At 39.3% G+C, this 15,223-nt stretch overlaps 1 protein-coding gene across 1 annotated transcript in view; it reads right to left on the bottom strand.

Moving 5' to 3' along the window:
* LOC122536380 (neuroligin-1-like) overlaps positions 1–15,223 on the bottom strand; it is a 63,064-nt gene that overhangs the window by 4,069 nt on the left and 43,772 nt on the right. Inside the window, exons 5-8 of the mRNA XM_043668710.1 lie at positions 14,735–14,947; positions 14,006–14,144; positions 531–682; positions 321–433 (exon numbers count right to left, since the gene is read on the bottom strand). Of these exons, the coding sequence (XP_043524645.1) occupies positions 321–433; positions 531–682; positions 14,006–14,144; positions 14,735–14,947 (617 nt within the window). The remainder of the gene's footprint in view (positions 1–320; positions 434–530; positions 683–14,005; positions 14,145–14,734; positions 14,948–15,223) is intronic.

Below are 15,223 nucleotides of genomic sequence, written 5' to 3'. Positions count from 1 at the left end.
TGAAGCAACTTGCGCTCGTAAATTTACTTATTCGTTCATCGGTGTTTGCTCGTTTCTTCATTTATTAGACTTCTCTCTTATTTAATCTTCAACTGGACTTTTAATCTTAATTTAATAATTAAATTAAAGTTATACCGAATTGACGAGGAGTAAGTTACTCCTATCAATATTCCAATTAAATGGAACAACTTAAATGAAACTCTTTCTAATTAAAATCAACAAACGGAAAAACCTTTCCACCTTTGAAACGCCTCGTGACTGACGAATCGATCGAAAAGTTCGGGGGGAGGGGGAGAGGGAAACTCAATTTCAGCTCTCACCTATGCTCAGGTATTTCTTGTGCACCGATTCGTAAGCGATCCAATCAATGTTCTTGAACTTTGTTCTCTCAGGTCTCAGCGGTCCTACGTCTGGCATCCCCTCGTTCGGATTTCTGTGCACACAGATCGACCGTTAATTTCTCGTTTCGAAACACAACCGGGAAACGTAGCTTCGCTACGTTACGCGAAATTATTTATTTCACGGCTCACCCGGTGCGTGCGAAATTCGTCAGATAGAGTATCACGCTTTCAGACAGGGCGACCTCTGCCCTCGTGTAGTTCTTCGGCCAATGAGATAGGCCACCTACCAACGGCGCACCGAAAAAATACGGCAGATCCTCGCCGTGGATGCAGCCTGGTCTCTGTAAATGAAAAATTCGTGAGCCTTGTTTCTCAGATGCATTATTTCTGTCCGTAAAAGACAGAACCACTGGAAATAGAGATCAATCGGGACGGATTGAAAATTTAAGATTAACAGGCGCGTATAGAAGATTTATTTCAATTTTTATCAAGATTATTGCTCTTGAAATAATCTATGTTATAATATATTTATCCGAGACGCGTTTCTGCGAATGTTGCCGTCGGTGTGCGATTTCGTGCATCCTCGTTTACGTCTTTTCTTCCATCCTGGAATTCTCTTTATCATTTATAAACATCCATGGCAAGGTTGAGCAATTTTATTTGAAATAAAATTAATCAAATAACAGTAATTTGGAATTATTACCTTTATTTTAGAAAGATTCATTTTAGAAGAAGTAACTTTGACCTGTGTTCAAATCAAATGTTTACAAATAATATATTGTATATTATATTACGAGTCTTATATCGTGTAGTCCACTCTTTCCGCAATTTTTTAGTTTAGAAAATACGTCACGTATGTGTCACACTCGCAAAGCAAATTCGTCGCAAAGTATCGATGGCATTTTAACGCCACAGGTCGTATTTTAAACGGGAGGGAACGATTGGAAAGAATCGAATGAACATGTTATGATATGTCCTCGACCAGCTCGGTTTCGAGATTACTCTTGGTCCTTAGTCGCTCGACTTGACCGTGGGGAAAGCAATCGCTTCCTTTTCGAAGCGATCTTTCGTTGAAGCGTTCTTCTCTGAACGATCGTTCGTTCCAGAGGCAAAGAAACGTCTCCCATTTCTCATCCCTCTGCTTTTTACAAAAATCAATGATACGCGATCTTCTATTTACTCACTGATTTTGATTCGTTGAAACATCATCATTTCTTGCTGTTTTCTTTCTTTTTTTAATAAAATTCACGACATTTATTAAAACTACTTCATCAGTCTTCAACACGACGAATACGAGCAGCACTTTACAAGCATTTTACGAGAGACGCAAGACGTAATGTACATTTAATTTCACTCGAAGAGGAAGTAAAAGCACGTTGAAAAACACACGGAAACAAGAGTATCGTCGTAAAATACGAGCCTTGTGCTCGCGTGGTAAATCCTTTACTATTTCGACACTTAGTTCCGCATGAATTGTTTGCAGCATAAATATCCTTCTCTTTTGGAACTGCGACGAATGAATTTACTGACATGTTAAAAAAATGGAAGCGGTAACGGTAGACATTTGTTTGACATAACGTTTGACATTCAACGTTTGTTTGAAAAATTTTGCAATTATATAGACTGAGTCATCATTAACCGAGTTACTTCAGTTTAAATTGTAAATTATTTAATTCCCAAACTACTTAATCTTGCAAATTATTTAGAAAACTACTTGATCACTGTCTTAAAACGAAGCTCATCGCGAGTTGTTGACAATAATCTAAAGACATGAAGACTCATATCATTAGAACATGTAATGATTTCACTTCGAAAACATTTGAACGTATATTATACTTTCTGATTGATTGCCTAAGTACTTGTGATTTAATGCAATGGACAGCATTTAGTATTAGACAAATGATGAAAAATAATTAAAAAATATATTAGCCTTCAATAGTTCTTTCGAAACGTAAGACCAAATATTATACATTATAATGCAAAGATTCTAAAACACCTTCGTATTTTGAATTGTCAAGAAACTATAATAACTGTTATATTATACACTTTGCTACACATCGAACAACTTCCGTGTTTAAAGTATTTTTTTTTTTTTACATAATAAATACTTTTTATATAATAAACAGTTTACACGTAAATTTAGGTGGCACAGTGAAATGACTCACTCTGTAGAATAAAGAACAAAGCGCTTGGAAAGCGGTCAGACATATTAGAACCAATTTGCAAACAGGACGACGCGACGGTTGTTTCGTATATCATCGACAGGCGGGTTTCCTCTAGATCGGATGTATTTTTCGGGCCGAGTTCAGAAAAGAAGAAATAAAGACGATTCGTTTGACCGAGATCGAAACTTGCAGGTTCGAAAATTTCCTTTGAGCCTGTGCCGTAGTAATGGAGACCCTCTGCATCTTTTGTACCGGCTTCGTTTCCTTCCTAATATTTTCCTTATCGATCCACGGCGCGAGTCTTTGTTGCCTTTTGAAAATCTCGTAGTTCGTTGCACTTCACCGAAACGGTTGCCCCAGCTTATTTTCAATTTTCCGAGGAAACGAACGAGTCTCCGCGTTCTCCGTTCTCGCACAAAGCACTTGGCAAACGCTATCAAACTCTAATCACTCTACCATCTTCGTGATTTATATTTAAACAAAGATTCTCGTCGAATGCATTTCTGAAGATTGAAACGTCTCGCGGATATCAATCGCGAAATCTTCTCTGCAACGCCATCATCGCACCGGTGAAATTGTTAGATAAACTTTCAGCCCTGTGACGGACAGATTTCGAGATCTTTCAACGAATAGTTTGTACTGTAAATTTCGTCGAATCATAGATTGTACCGTATGTCTCCTTTTCGATGTTTTTTCTATTTTTCCTCTTTAATTCATTTTTATGATTTTCGAGTAAGAAAACTGTCATTTTGGCAAGTATCTTTTTGTACTTCAAACTATTTTAAATGGTTCTAACTGCTTGAATTTCTTTCATCATAAGGAAACACATCCTCATTATTTTCATTTGCTGTTTTCATTTGTGGATTGAGAAGAATTATATCTGTGACATATTTGTCACTCATCAGAGTATTACATTTACCAGTAAACGTAATTCTAGAAAAACACTGTATTTCGTATTTTATTGCATTTTATATTTATGTATGTTTTAAATATCGTATTATATTGCACTTTTTGCAATTATAAAAACCACGTAAAATAATAATACACATGTAATAATACACATGTAATAATACACATGAAAAAGTCTACCAGTCGATTTACTTACCAAAAGCAATTTTGCACTAAATTTTTCTATCTTTAAATTAAAATTATTTTACACATACGTGTTTATTTCTCACAATTGCAAGAAGATTTGCTTACCAAAGCACAAGTATTATACCAAAATTCTATTAGAAAACAATACTGACGCAACATACAAGATTATTCATTACGTTTCATTTCGCCATAAATCATCATCCCTTTTCTATTTCCCGCAAACTCGTGCCTCGTGTTATTAAATAATTTTACATCCCCCTTTCCTCCACTTTTTTTTTTTTTTTATTTTCGCCGCGCCCTTTTACAGATTGGCTGTGTAATTATGCCCCGAAACACCGAACGTCTCTATTTGTTCAGCCGCTTTCATCACCGTGTCCGCCACTCTGTATTTTTTCGTCCGTTTTAATTACGAAACTGCCATTGTTTACCGGCCTCAACGAGTTTTGCCGAATTGAATTTTATTCCCCGAGTTTCCCTGACCCGTCTCTTGCATCTTTCTCCCATCCACCGCTCTCTACTCCGTTTCGTTTTCGCGAGTCTTCCGTATCCTTTCGCACATGGCCAAAGAACCCTCTTCCACTCGTCCGGCTCCTTTCTTTCCTACCCTCCTCGGGCCAGGTGTAATCGATACGTCCGACTCACCACCACCGCTGGACACCGCGAGCGTGCCGCCACGAAAACGAACGAGACGAACGAACCGTTTCTATTGTCTATTCGAGAACTCGGCCGGAGCTTCCAGGGATAGTTTCTCGTGTCTTCCATGGGAGAAAGACCTGGAATTTTTATAATGGACATTTTTCCATGCGGTTTATTTTCCTTCTCCTTCGCCGGCGCGGGAATGCAAGATTTTCTTTTGAATTTCTCCCAGCCTTTGATACGCGCTACATAGATGATATTGGTCCTCCTCCCCCGCTTCTTTTTTTTTTAAATCTTCCACGCTGCGCGGCCTCCGCTTCTCTCTCTCTCTCTCTCTCTCTCTCTCTCTCTCTGCGACTGTTCTCTACTTTTTCGTTTTGCGCGCGAATGCCAACGAAGACCCTCGCTGGATCGTAATCGACGTCGTTGCTGAATTTGCAATTTTTTCGCGGATCGCTGACCGTGACGTGAAACAAACACGTGGAAAGGTATCATCGTGACATTCTTCCGAGAATGAGAAATCGCGTTGATACTTTTCCTGAAATTATCGCGGAAGCGATAACGTAGGGCCTAGTCGATGTTACACGACTCTTTCCTACGTTTCCTTTTCGTGCGTATCTTCGTATAAATTTTCGCTCTGAAACGTACGATTTATGACACAAAGCGCAGTCGCGAATCGGAGAAAGGCGAACACGTTCTTCCGGTACGAATTGTACGATTTTATCGGGAGACGTTTGACGCTTTTCTCTATGGTTATTGCAGAAACGATTGGACGTTTGGACGTCAATCGATGAATTTGAATTTAAATTTAAATTTAAGCACACTCTCTCACCTGCTTTCGTGGTGACGTCTTTCATCTCAAAACGCGAGACAACGCTTTGCATGTTGTCTGACTCCTATTTTCCCCTCGTTCTTCGCAACTTTTATTTCACACTAAAAAGTTTAGTGGCCGACGATCGTTCGGGTTAAAGCGATTTCCGAAGCTTTCGTTTTCTGTAGCTAGAGATGTGCGAGAACCTGAAATATCGGGACGGATCGGGACACGAAATTTTTTCGGGATGGGTACCCGAAAATTTCAAGATTCTCGAAAGAGCCGGGAAAGGATTGGGAACAAGCTTAAATAATTCGTTAAAGCCCACGCCTTCAACTATATCGAAAGGTCGCAGATTTAGAACCATCATCCATCAATTCTTTCTGTTATATCTTTTGGTTTAATTTTGTACATGCGAAATTTTATATCGATTAAGTTTCTTTTCTAGTACACGTACTTCTGTTTGGATGTATATGTTTCAAATGGCGTAATAAACCAGTAGTATTTGCATACCTAGTTTTAAATTCATCGTGACAATCCGCCTTTGTATCATCTTTTTCTGGAAAGTGTTCCCAAACAGAGCTTCTCTTTACCTTCTTCCTTTACACGATATCTTCTGCGCTACTTCCTGCTACCACAACTTTACTCTCACTATTACTTGACGGTTTTTAAAAAGATTTTTAATCTTTATTTATTAAATTTACACAGATTTTAAAATATACATCTGACCTTCCCGAATTTCTCAGCGATACTGCTCAACAGCGTACATAATGTCATAAGTACTAAGCACGCAGTCATACGTAGAAATAGTGACTTTTGAAGTATTGACAATGACTACCATCTGTTGTGCATCGCTGACTTTATCTTTATCTGATGGTTGAGCAGCGAAAAAAGTCATTATAAGTTGAACCTTCATCGTGTGTACATCGATTAAACATTCGAAGTGAATTTTTAAATAATATTTCTGAATATTCCAATTGTTTAAACATTATCTAATATTTCTAATAATTTATTTGCAACAATTAAACAATAAATTCCCTTCTGTAATATTTCTAAGTGTTATTTAAAATATTTAACTAATAATTTATAAGAATCTTGAACAATGTACTTAAAAGAAATGACGTTGACTTATTGAATGAAATAATTAATTTAACTGTTTAACCGTAATATAAAAATTGTGAAAATTATAAAATAGTGTCTAGAAATATTGAAGAAACTAATTTAAAATAATTTAATTGTTTCAAATGAATTATTCAAATTGTAAAATAATGCATTTCGATGATGTTTTTGTATATTATTTAAAAAACTAACTTTATTTATAGCAATTCAAGCAGTGATTGAACTTCCAAGCATTATTTCATAGTTTGAACAATTCATTTATAATAATTAAATTATATTATTTACAACAACGGAAAAGATAGTTACATAATATATTTATTCCTTGCAATTTGAAACAATAAACGAGTGAAAATTTTTATATGCGTGCATTCCGCCTTTGTATCATCTTTTTCTGGAAAGTGTTCCCAAACAGAGCTTCTCTTTACCTTCTTCCTTTTCACGATCTTCTTCTGCACTACTTCCAGCTATCACAATTTTACTCTCGCTATCACTCGACATTGGTTTTAAAGATTTTTAGTCTTTATTAAATTCACACAGATTTTGAAATATGCGTCCGAACTGCCCGAGTTTCTCAGCAATACTGCTCGACAGCGTACATAATATCCAAGTACTAAGCACGCAGTCAAACGTTTGTATACATCAGGTCAGACGATTCTTAGAATCCGTGTTTCCAATAACTTTACTGGCAGAAGAAATTGAACTGTGTATTTATATATTTTGTAGGTGCTATACCTAGCATTGTAGTTCGAGAAACGACAGCCAGGTTCTCGAAATTTTCGGGAATCTCGACTTTTTCGGGCAACCCGATTCCTTTGGGAATCTCGAAATTTTCAGGAACCCGGTCCGATCATCGGGTTCTCGCACACCTCTATCTGTAACGTTTCGTTCGCTCGCTCGCTCCTTTTATTTCTCGTATGAAAAAATGAAAAATTGCGAAGTTTCGAACTCGTCGATGGTTTAAAAAGTCTTGCTGATACAAGATCGCTGGAATCACGTCCGAAGAAATTTATAACTTCAACGCTTCTAGCACGCTCTCCATGCAAACGAAAGATTCAAGTTAAAAGTTCCTTAATTTATCCTCGTTGCCTTAATTTAATCAGGACGATGGCGTAGCCAATCTGCTATTCGTGAACGTTTCGAGGCAGCAATGGAGATTCGAATCGAATTCGCGTGTTTCGAGGTGTTCGAACGTGTTTACACGATCAAAAGAATTACGCCCGCAGCGACGTGTGCAGCTACGAGCCCCAGTTAAAATCCCGACCAATCTCTGTACCTGGTGTTTTAATTCTTTTCTGATTAACTTATACCTCAGCGTGTTGTTATGCACGCTGGCTCCTTATGATAATTAACTTTAACGGTAATCTCATTACCGTTGTTTCCAACCGTACGAACTCTCGTGTACACATTGCCGGATTTTCTCTCGCCGGTCGTTCCCGGCTCTTCGTTCTCCTCTCTCTTTTTTTTTCTTCTTTTTTTTAAATATTTTCAACGATGAAAGTTTCACTTGGCGAGGTAACCGAATTCTCGACGGCGGGAACGTCGTTTCCTTGAAATTCAGAAACTTTCAGCAGCGTTTCTGCGAAGTAAAAATTTGTTTTCTCGGAGGAAGTTAATTTCAGTCTCGAGAGCAGGTTAACGAAATGCTTCTAATTTCCAGTCGATCTTATTTTCGCAGAGAGAGAGAGAGAGAGAAAAGAGAACGAGGGGAATAAAGTTCCCGGAAATCTCCAGCTATTGATATTCGCGAGCGAAATATTTAACGATGTTTGACCGGGCGATTTTAAAATCGATGGTGAAACGAAGCGCGGCGCACAGCCCGTTTTTCCCAATTTTCACCGATTACTCGGACGATAGCTCGGTAAATCGTGAATTATAAATGCAAATTATTCGACGTGCCAGCACCGAAACCCGTTAATTATTAGTTATGGAAATCTATTAACGAGTTCGATTTCAATATTAACGGCCGATTGTCCTCTCCCTCTCCCCTCTGCTCCCTCTGGCTTTCGAGTCACCGTTATCGACCGCCCTCTCTCCAAGAATAATCATTCGAGGAGCTTCTCTTTTTCAAAGAAAACTCGGCGATTGACGGTAGTTTCGAGCGAAACGTTTCAAGCAGGAACGATCGGGAAATTCTTCGAAACTTTAAATACGCCCACTCGATCGTTCGCGGCTTTCCTCTTCCGTTTTCTGCTCTCCCCTCCCTTTTTCTTCTTCTTCCTCTTCTTCTTCTTTTTTTTTTTTTTAACTCTTTGATCTTTGAAAATGATCTCACCGTGAAAGTAAAAGGCCAAGGAGATTTCTCCGACGGTCAAACTCGGTTCTCGACTCGAGATAGCTGGAAAGCCTTTAGAAAACTCGGCAGTTCTGTTCTATCAAAGGGCAAATATTACTGGGGAAGTTGTCGCGGGTAACGATAATCTCGGCAACGCGTGCCGATAGCCGATCTTCTTTCTTCGACTTGCCACGACGAGAGACTTCGGGCCTTCCGGCGAGAGGCGCTACCGTTAATAAGAAAATCGCGCGGTCTTTACGGGTGTTACGAACACGCGGGACCTTAGAAATTTTTCACCGTGTTTCCCCTCAATTACCGGGGCCTTTTAAGCCGTCTGTATACACGCGTAATTGGCAAACGGAACTTTAATCTAAATTCCGCTGCCACTCTGTCTTTGCACAGCCTCCGCTTTGACGGCGACGCGTACACAGCTCGTGTTTGCAAACTCGGCGCACGTGAGTAAGTAACGGCGGAGGGGAGTGAAATTTTTCCGCGGCAGCGACAGGGAAGGGAAAACCGTCCGTCGAGACTCTCTTAAAAACCCGGGGGATCGTCGTCACTTTGGAAATGTTCAGCACAGATAGAAAAGGTAAATTTGTCTCGAGGTTTCCGACAGTCCTTTGCCCGTGATTTCGCGCGAGCTCGCTTGATTTTAATTAATCGAACGTTTGCCGATGGAAGGTTCCTTGGCAGGGTGTACACTGCCGCCGATGACCGATCGATGAACGCTTCGTTTTACTTCGGCTCCCGAGGCGCGAGTTCGTTGAATATTAATCCTTTCTCGATCGCAATTCCTCCTTTTTCTTCTCCGTTTACCGGAACAAAACCCACGATGCCACTGGATCTGTCGTTTCGATCGCCGTTGTAAATAACAGGTCAGGGCAAATGCCCACCCCTTCCCCCATTGGTGACCGTGTTCCCATTAACGATCAATTGTTTATTTCCACACTGTTAAAAGTGACGGGAATGCGAAGCGACAGGGATGTTCCATGTTTAAACGATCAAACTTCATCAGTGTGTTCAGTACGCAAAAATAAGAAAAAAAAAAAAAATGTTAAAGACATATCGATACTTCTCGAGAGAAATGTAATTAATTTTATAGAATATTGACCATGAAACCGTTAATTTTAATTTTGTAAAGTCGTAGTTACAGGATAAGTGTACCGAAAGCAGGTCTGTGCCAATAAATGTTCATACTGTATCGTCAGAACCTGCCTTTTTGGTAAAATAACATTTTGCCAAATTATATTAATACTATATTATATTTATGTTATTATATAAATATAATTAAATATATTTATGTAATACACAAAAATAAATTATATCAATTATTAATATGACATTACCAAAACTACTTAACGCCAAGCAAGTAATAACTGAATCTACTAAACCATAATGGAGACACGCTCTAGCGTAAGCTTCACCAATAATTTCTTCCTAACTGTCCAAATTACTCTCGAAAATTCGTTTACTCAGGAAATTAGTGGAACAAACAAATACCTCTAACTGCGAGTATTGAAAGAATAAATTAATTTTTAAACAATCGTATTATCACACGTCCATTAATCATGGATAATTTATTTTACAGTAAATCTCCTTGCACTAAACATCTCTCTGTGCTGCACATCAATGTACATGTACGTCGTAACTTCATTCACGAACAACCTCCAAAATTAAAATTAACGGTTTCGTGGTCAACAATTTATTCCAATCGTACGTCACAATTCTTCGCTGTTCTTTTAGTTTTGGAGAGCAGACTGGACGCCTGTCCGACCAATGCGTGCTTTTTCTACTTGCGCGCCGTGGAGACCACCTCCTCACGCGTTTATATTTATTTGTCAACTTTTCGCAACCTCGTAGCACACGCGTACATCATCGTGTTACACGAAGCAATTTTCCGACCGTTGCCCAGCTTTTCCGGAAGTTATCCCCCCCCCCCGCCCACCCGCTTCCCACAGCCGGCGTTCTTCGAAATTCTGCAATTCTGCGACACCGCTGCGAAATTAATTTCATTACCGGGCGGTTGCGCGGTTTCTCCGCAATTAACGTCGCCCATATCGAGCCGCGCGCGTTTCCTTTTTCAATTCCATTTAAATAACGACTATCACCGGCGCCCCGCTCGCTCGCTCGTCGCCGTAATTGTGTTCAGGAAATTATCGGTAGCGTTATCGGGCGGCGTTGATGATAACCGAGTATATCCGCGGCGAACCGAAACTCCGACCGGAAACACCGAGTTCTAACGTGACACACAGCCGATCTCGCGCGTCGCCGCGCTCCCGTAATTTTACAATTTCCCCTCGCGCGTATCCGCTTCCTCTGCGCGAACCGACGCGTCCAAGATATACCGTGTAACGTGCCACGTGCACACGGTAATAATATAATCGCGGCCAGGAAATTCATCTGCCGCAGTTTCGAACTGTTTTTCACCGTTTTCCGCGCAGCGAGGGGAAAAGGGGTGAAAAGAGTGTCAGAGATGCGATGTCAACGCCGTCAGAATTCGTGAGAACGATCGAGCATCCCTTACCGATTTTCTTTTTCACTTTTTTTAAATTGAGGGAGAATCGTTTTTTTTTTAAATTTTTGGATAGCAAGCATTTGTTAATTTAACTCGTTTGTTAAATCGACCGAGAGCTCGGCGAAATGAATTGATGAAACACGTCCGTTTCAAGATTTCATTTAAAATTGAAACTCAACGATATGAATATCGTAGGATGTCTAGCGAATGAACACGCTCGTGTCTAGTGCACGAATCGTTATTTAATCTTCGCCTCCTCGGTGGAACGATCGACAAAAAACTGGCAAATTTAATATCTACAACGAAAGAATGAATAGTTGAATTTGTAAGTTCTTTCATCGACAATAAATAGTTTAAATAGATTAAATTCTCTATGTGCGAGAGTCATACAAGATTCACGTGTAAGGTAATTTCATATTGTGAATTTCTCCTTATTTTTCTCCAGTTTTGACGTTATGACCATTTGGTTTAGACAATTGTCAAAAAATCATGTTTCAAGCACGAGCATTTACAAGTATTTCTGATATATATATGCGCGAATAATTTTTTGATACGTCCAAAATTGCGTCCTCACGCGCATATTTCACATCGCGTAACAGAAAGCTTTCATCTTGCAAACATCATCGCCATTTCAATTTTTGCCCCGGCGAAATGAAACGAATTTTTCTAAATCCAAATTTCCCCCCCGTACTTCGAACACGCGGCCGCGTTATGCGCATAATTTCATCCCAGAAATTCTTCCATCGCAGCTATCGTTTTTTCTCCACCTGTTACCGTCGCTTATTACATTTTTCCTCGAACGTTACATTAAAGAATGTACAAGAGCGTGTATGGTCGCGAAAATGTTTTCCCAGTGCGATATCGCCCGCTCATTGTGTACATATCGCGTATTCTGCGAGTTTGTGCAACACGGGAAATGGAAAAAGTTGCAGCTGGGTGTCGAAAATTCTCCCATGCAGCGTCCTTTCGTACAATGTTTTATCCGCAAAATGAGGTAATTAGACAAAAAAAAAATCACCGGGATGCCAACGAGCGGCTGCGTAAAAAAATTCTCTCCGTGACCTGAGCTTCAGTTGAAAACGTAGACTATTATATCGTGGTGGTTTAGACAAGTAGCAACCACCTCAGGGAATTACCGCGAATCTTTGCTGACAAGCTTTTCCTTCTTCCGTTACTTCGAAGCGGAATTTCAAGCTGTCGGCTTAGCTCTTTTCTTTCATGTTAATGAACGAAACAACGAAAACAGAATTAATTTTGATTTGATTACTTGGAGAGAACGTTTCCAAACATCAAATTCTTTGAGAGGATGAAGCTAATAATAAATCAATACAATAAGGGAGAATGCAGCATAAAATTTTCTATCTTTTTGTATTAATGCGGTCGAAATTTAGTAAAGAGAAAATTGCTTTTTCAGAGGCTTTCATGTACATGTTTGTTGCATAGAAAACTCAATCTGTCGTTCGTTGAAGTTTGCAAGCATTGTAAATGCCAATTCTATTTCCTCCTAGATTACTTCTATAGAAAAGATGTATTTTCTATAGAAAATATGTGTTGTAATTATGTGCGTAATTCGTAATATTTTCGTTTTATTTTCAACGAGAATCCAGAGTATATGAATTTGAAATAAAAAACTTTATTTTTGGTACTTGTAATGTTTTAGACATGTGTACAGTAAATTATCTTCAAAATTCCATTTTTATTGAAACGTGTACTCTGGACTTTGAAGTTTTGCTCTTTTGTTTTGAACGAAATTTTCTTTCAAAATATCAAACTTGAAAAATTGCCTTTGGAAGCATGTACTGTTCGACAAAAAATATACACCTTTCGACAAAAGACAAGATTTTTCAATTTTCGCATTTACAGTGTTACAATTTGCCTTCGTGATTAAAGATATAAAATTTTTACAACATTCCGAGATGAATAAAGAAGTTACGTTCATTTCAACGTCGAGATGGAATGTATTATCCGTCTCCGTGAAACGTTTCAAATAGTTGAAATTGCTAATTTTCACAGTGAATTTCAACTAATTTTACGCTGCAAAGAAGATGATTGCGTTAACAATTTTCACAGGGATTTTTCCAATGTTAAGTTCCCAGAGTGTTTTATTGAAACAATTTGCCCATTTCGCTCTTTATTGATTTATCTTTCCTCGCGTGTGTTCTTTTTTCCTCTTTTCTGTAAAAAAAAAAAAAAAAAAAAATGATGCTCGTAAAAAAGAAAAAATGTCGAATTGAGAGATTCGTATCCTGCGGCGTGGTTTCCCGCGAAACGTGCGTTGATTCTCGTCTCCACCGAGTAGAAACGCGTCAGAAAGAGATTGCCCAATTTAACCAGAGGAATAAATTTTATCTCATTTGCATCAGGTTCGTCGGGCTTGTGCTTATGATAATGAATGAACTCTCCGCGGGGAACACGAAACCGCCATTACAAAAGAAGAGCTCGCCGTTGCAAAATACAATGCAAAACCATGCAAATTTCTTGAAAGTCGTTTCCGCTGTTTCTCAAATAAAATATTTGCTCGAAAATTCGCGTTGTTTCGCAACCCCTTGTTTATTATCCTTTGATTAACGCTCTAGAATATTTCGCTTGCGGGGCAAGCAACGTTCAAAAGAAAAAAAAAAAAAAAAAACAACAGAAGGATTCTCATCGGGGTAAGGATCGAGTCCTTCAAAAAACGCGATTTATCGATTTGCGATACTGTTTGCCGCGCGAATGCAATTTTTTCCCACAGTTTTGTGCCCCGTTGTGCCGACAATAAAGAGAGAGAGACCCGGCTTTCATTTTGCGCCGTTGAATCACGATACGTCACGGCGAAAACGGATGCACGGCCTGAAGAACGAGATTTAAATATGAACGAACGAGGAGGCACGGCGAAAGAAATGGCGCGATGTATCATCGTTAGTAATAAAACGTACGGAGATGTGGGTTAATGACTGGCCTTGCCGATTGTATTACGGGCCATTTCGCACTATTTTCTAAAAAAAAAAAGAAAATATTCGTTTCAACCCGTTTACGTGTCTCCTTGGAAAAAGCGGATCGTTGTTAACGTACCTGTGGATAATCGCCGAACTTCGTCTGATAATCGAACACGTACAGGTAGGAGTTTCGATGGGATTGACTGTGAAGGTCTGCCGTTCTCGTAGCCGGCGCCACGGTGTTCGCGTCCCCCAAAGCCTCCAAGGTTTCGTCTCTGCGAGGTAAAAAAAGGGGAGAGATGCTTTCATTCAGCTGGTGGAATGTAGAAGGAAGTTTGAAAAGAAGTAGAACTAATAGATTAGTTGACAATTCGAACGGATCGACTGAGATCGTGCAACAGATTTCTACTTGTTGTTTATTAGCGAATTACGTTCTGAAGAAATATCAGAGGAAGATCGTCTTGGAAATTTATTTTTCGTCGTTTAAACTACTCGGAAACGAACGTGCGAATTCGCATAAATCGAGCAGAAGTGACGGTTAACAAAAATCGTAAGGAAATAATGAAATCGAAAGTGAATCAATGAATCAAGTTCTATTGTATCATACTGCTATTTTCGCAAGATGTGTCTTAAATTCTCAAATAAGATATTTGTTCCACTCATCGTCACTTTCTTCACGGAATAACGTCTATCGCAAAATATATATATTCAGAATAAATAAATTTTAGGGAATAAATATGACAAATATCGTTTACAATACTTTCGTCGTAATTATAAGAGTCAGAAGGACAAAGGATCGCAATGTCACTTTCTCTTCGTGAGAAATTGTCGTGAAAAGTTGTTGTAGCTGAATAGTTGCTCTCACTTTATGTTCACCGGATGCTGCACAGGCCGTTCCCAATCGGTATACTCGTTGATTATCGTCGCCAAGATCTCTGCTTGATGATACGTGTACGTGTTACGCACAAACTCCCGTAGAATCTTCGTCCGTCTGTCAGCCTCGATCCCGTACTGCGCGTCATCCGCCGTTAAAGCGAAATACGCTTCCGACCGGACAACGCCGATCATCAGATCGTACCTGCGAACGTATATGGAAAATCAATGTCACCATTGTTCCGACCGGTTTTTCGCGTTTCCGATCGCGCGTACAACATTGGCAAACTGTTCCACGTTTGCCACGGCAATTATGCAGTTTAATGGCATTTCGCCGACAGATCATAACGATGTAAATAGTTTCGCCTCATTACGCCGGGGTTATTCATATTTACGTATCATTTCGAACGACGAATGACGAGGCCAAATATACCCTGCCAGCAAATACTCGAATATCCGCATACACTGATTCGGAAATCCC

This window comes from Frieseomelitta varia, unplaced genomic scaffold (genome assembly GCF_011392965.1).
Source record: "Frieseomelitta varia isolate USP_RPSP 00005682 unplaced genomic scaffold, Fvar_1.2 scaffold_827, whole genome shotgun sequence".
Lineage (NCBI taxonomy): Eukaryota > Metazoa > Arthropoda > Insecta > Hymenoptera > Apidae > Frieseomelitta > Frieseomelitta varia.
This window is presented reverse-complemented; position numbering and strand designations above follow the sequence as displayed.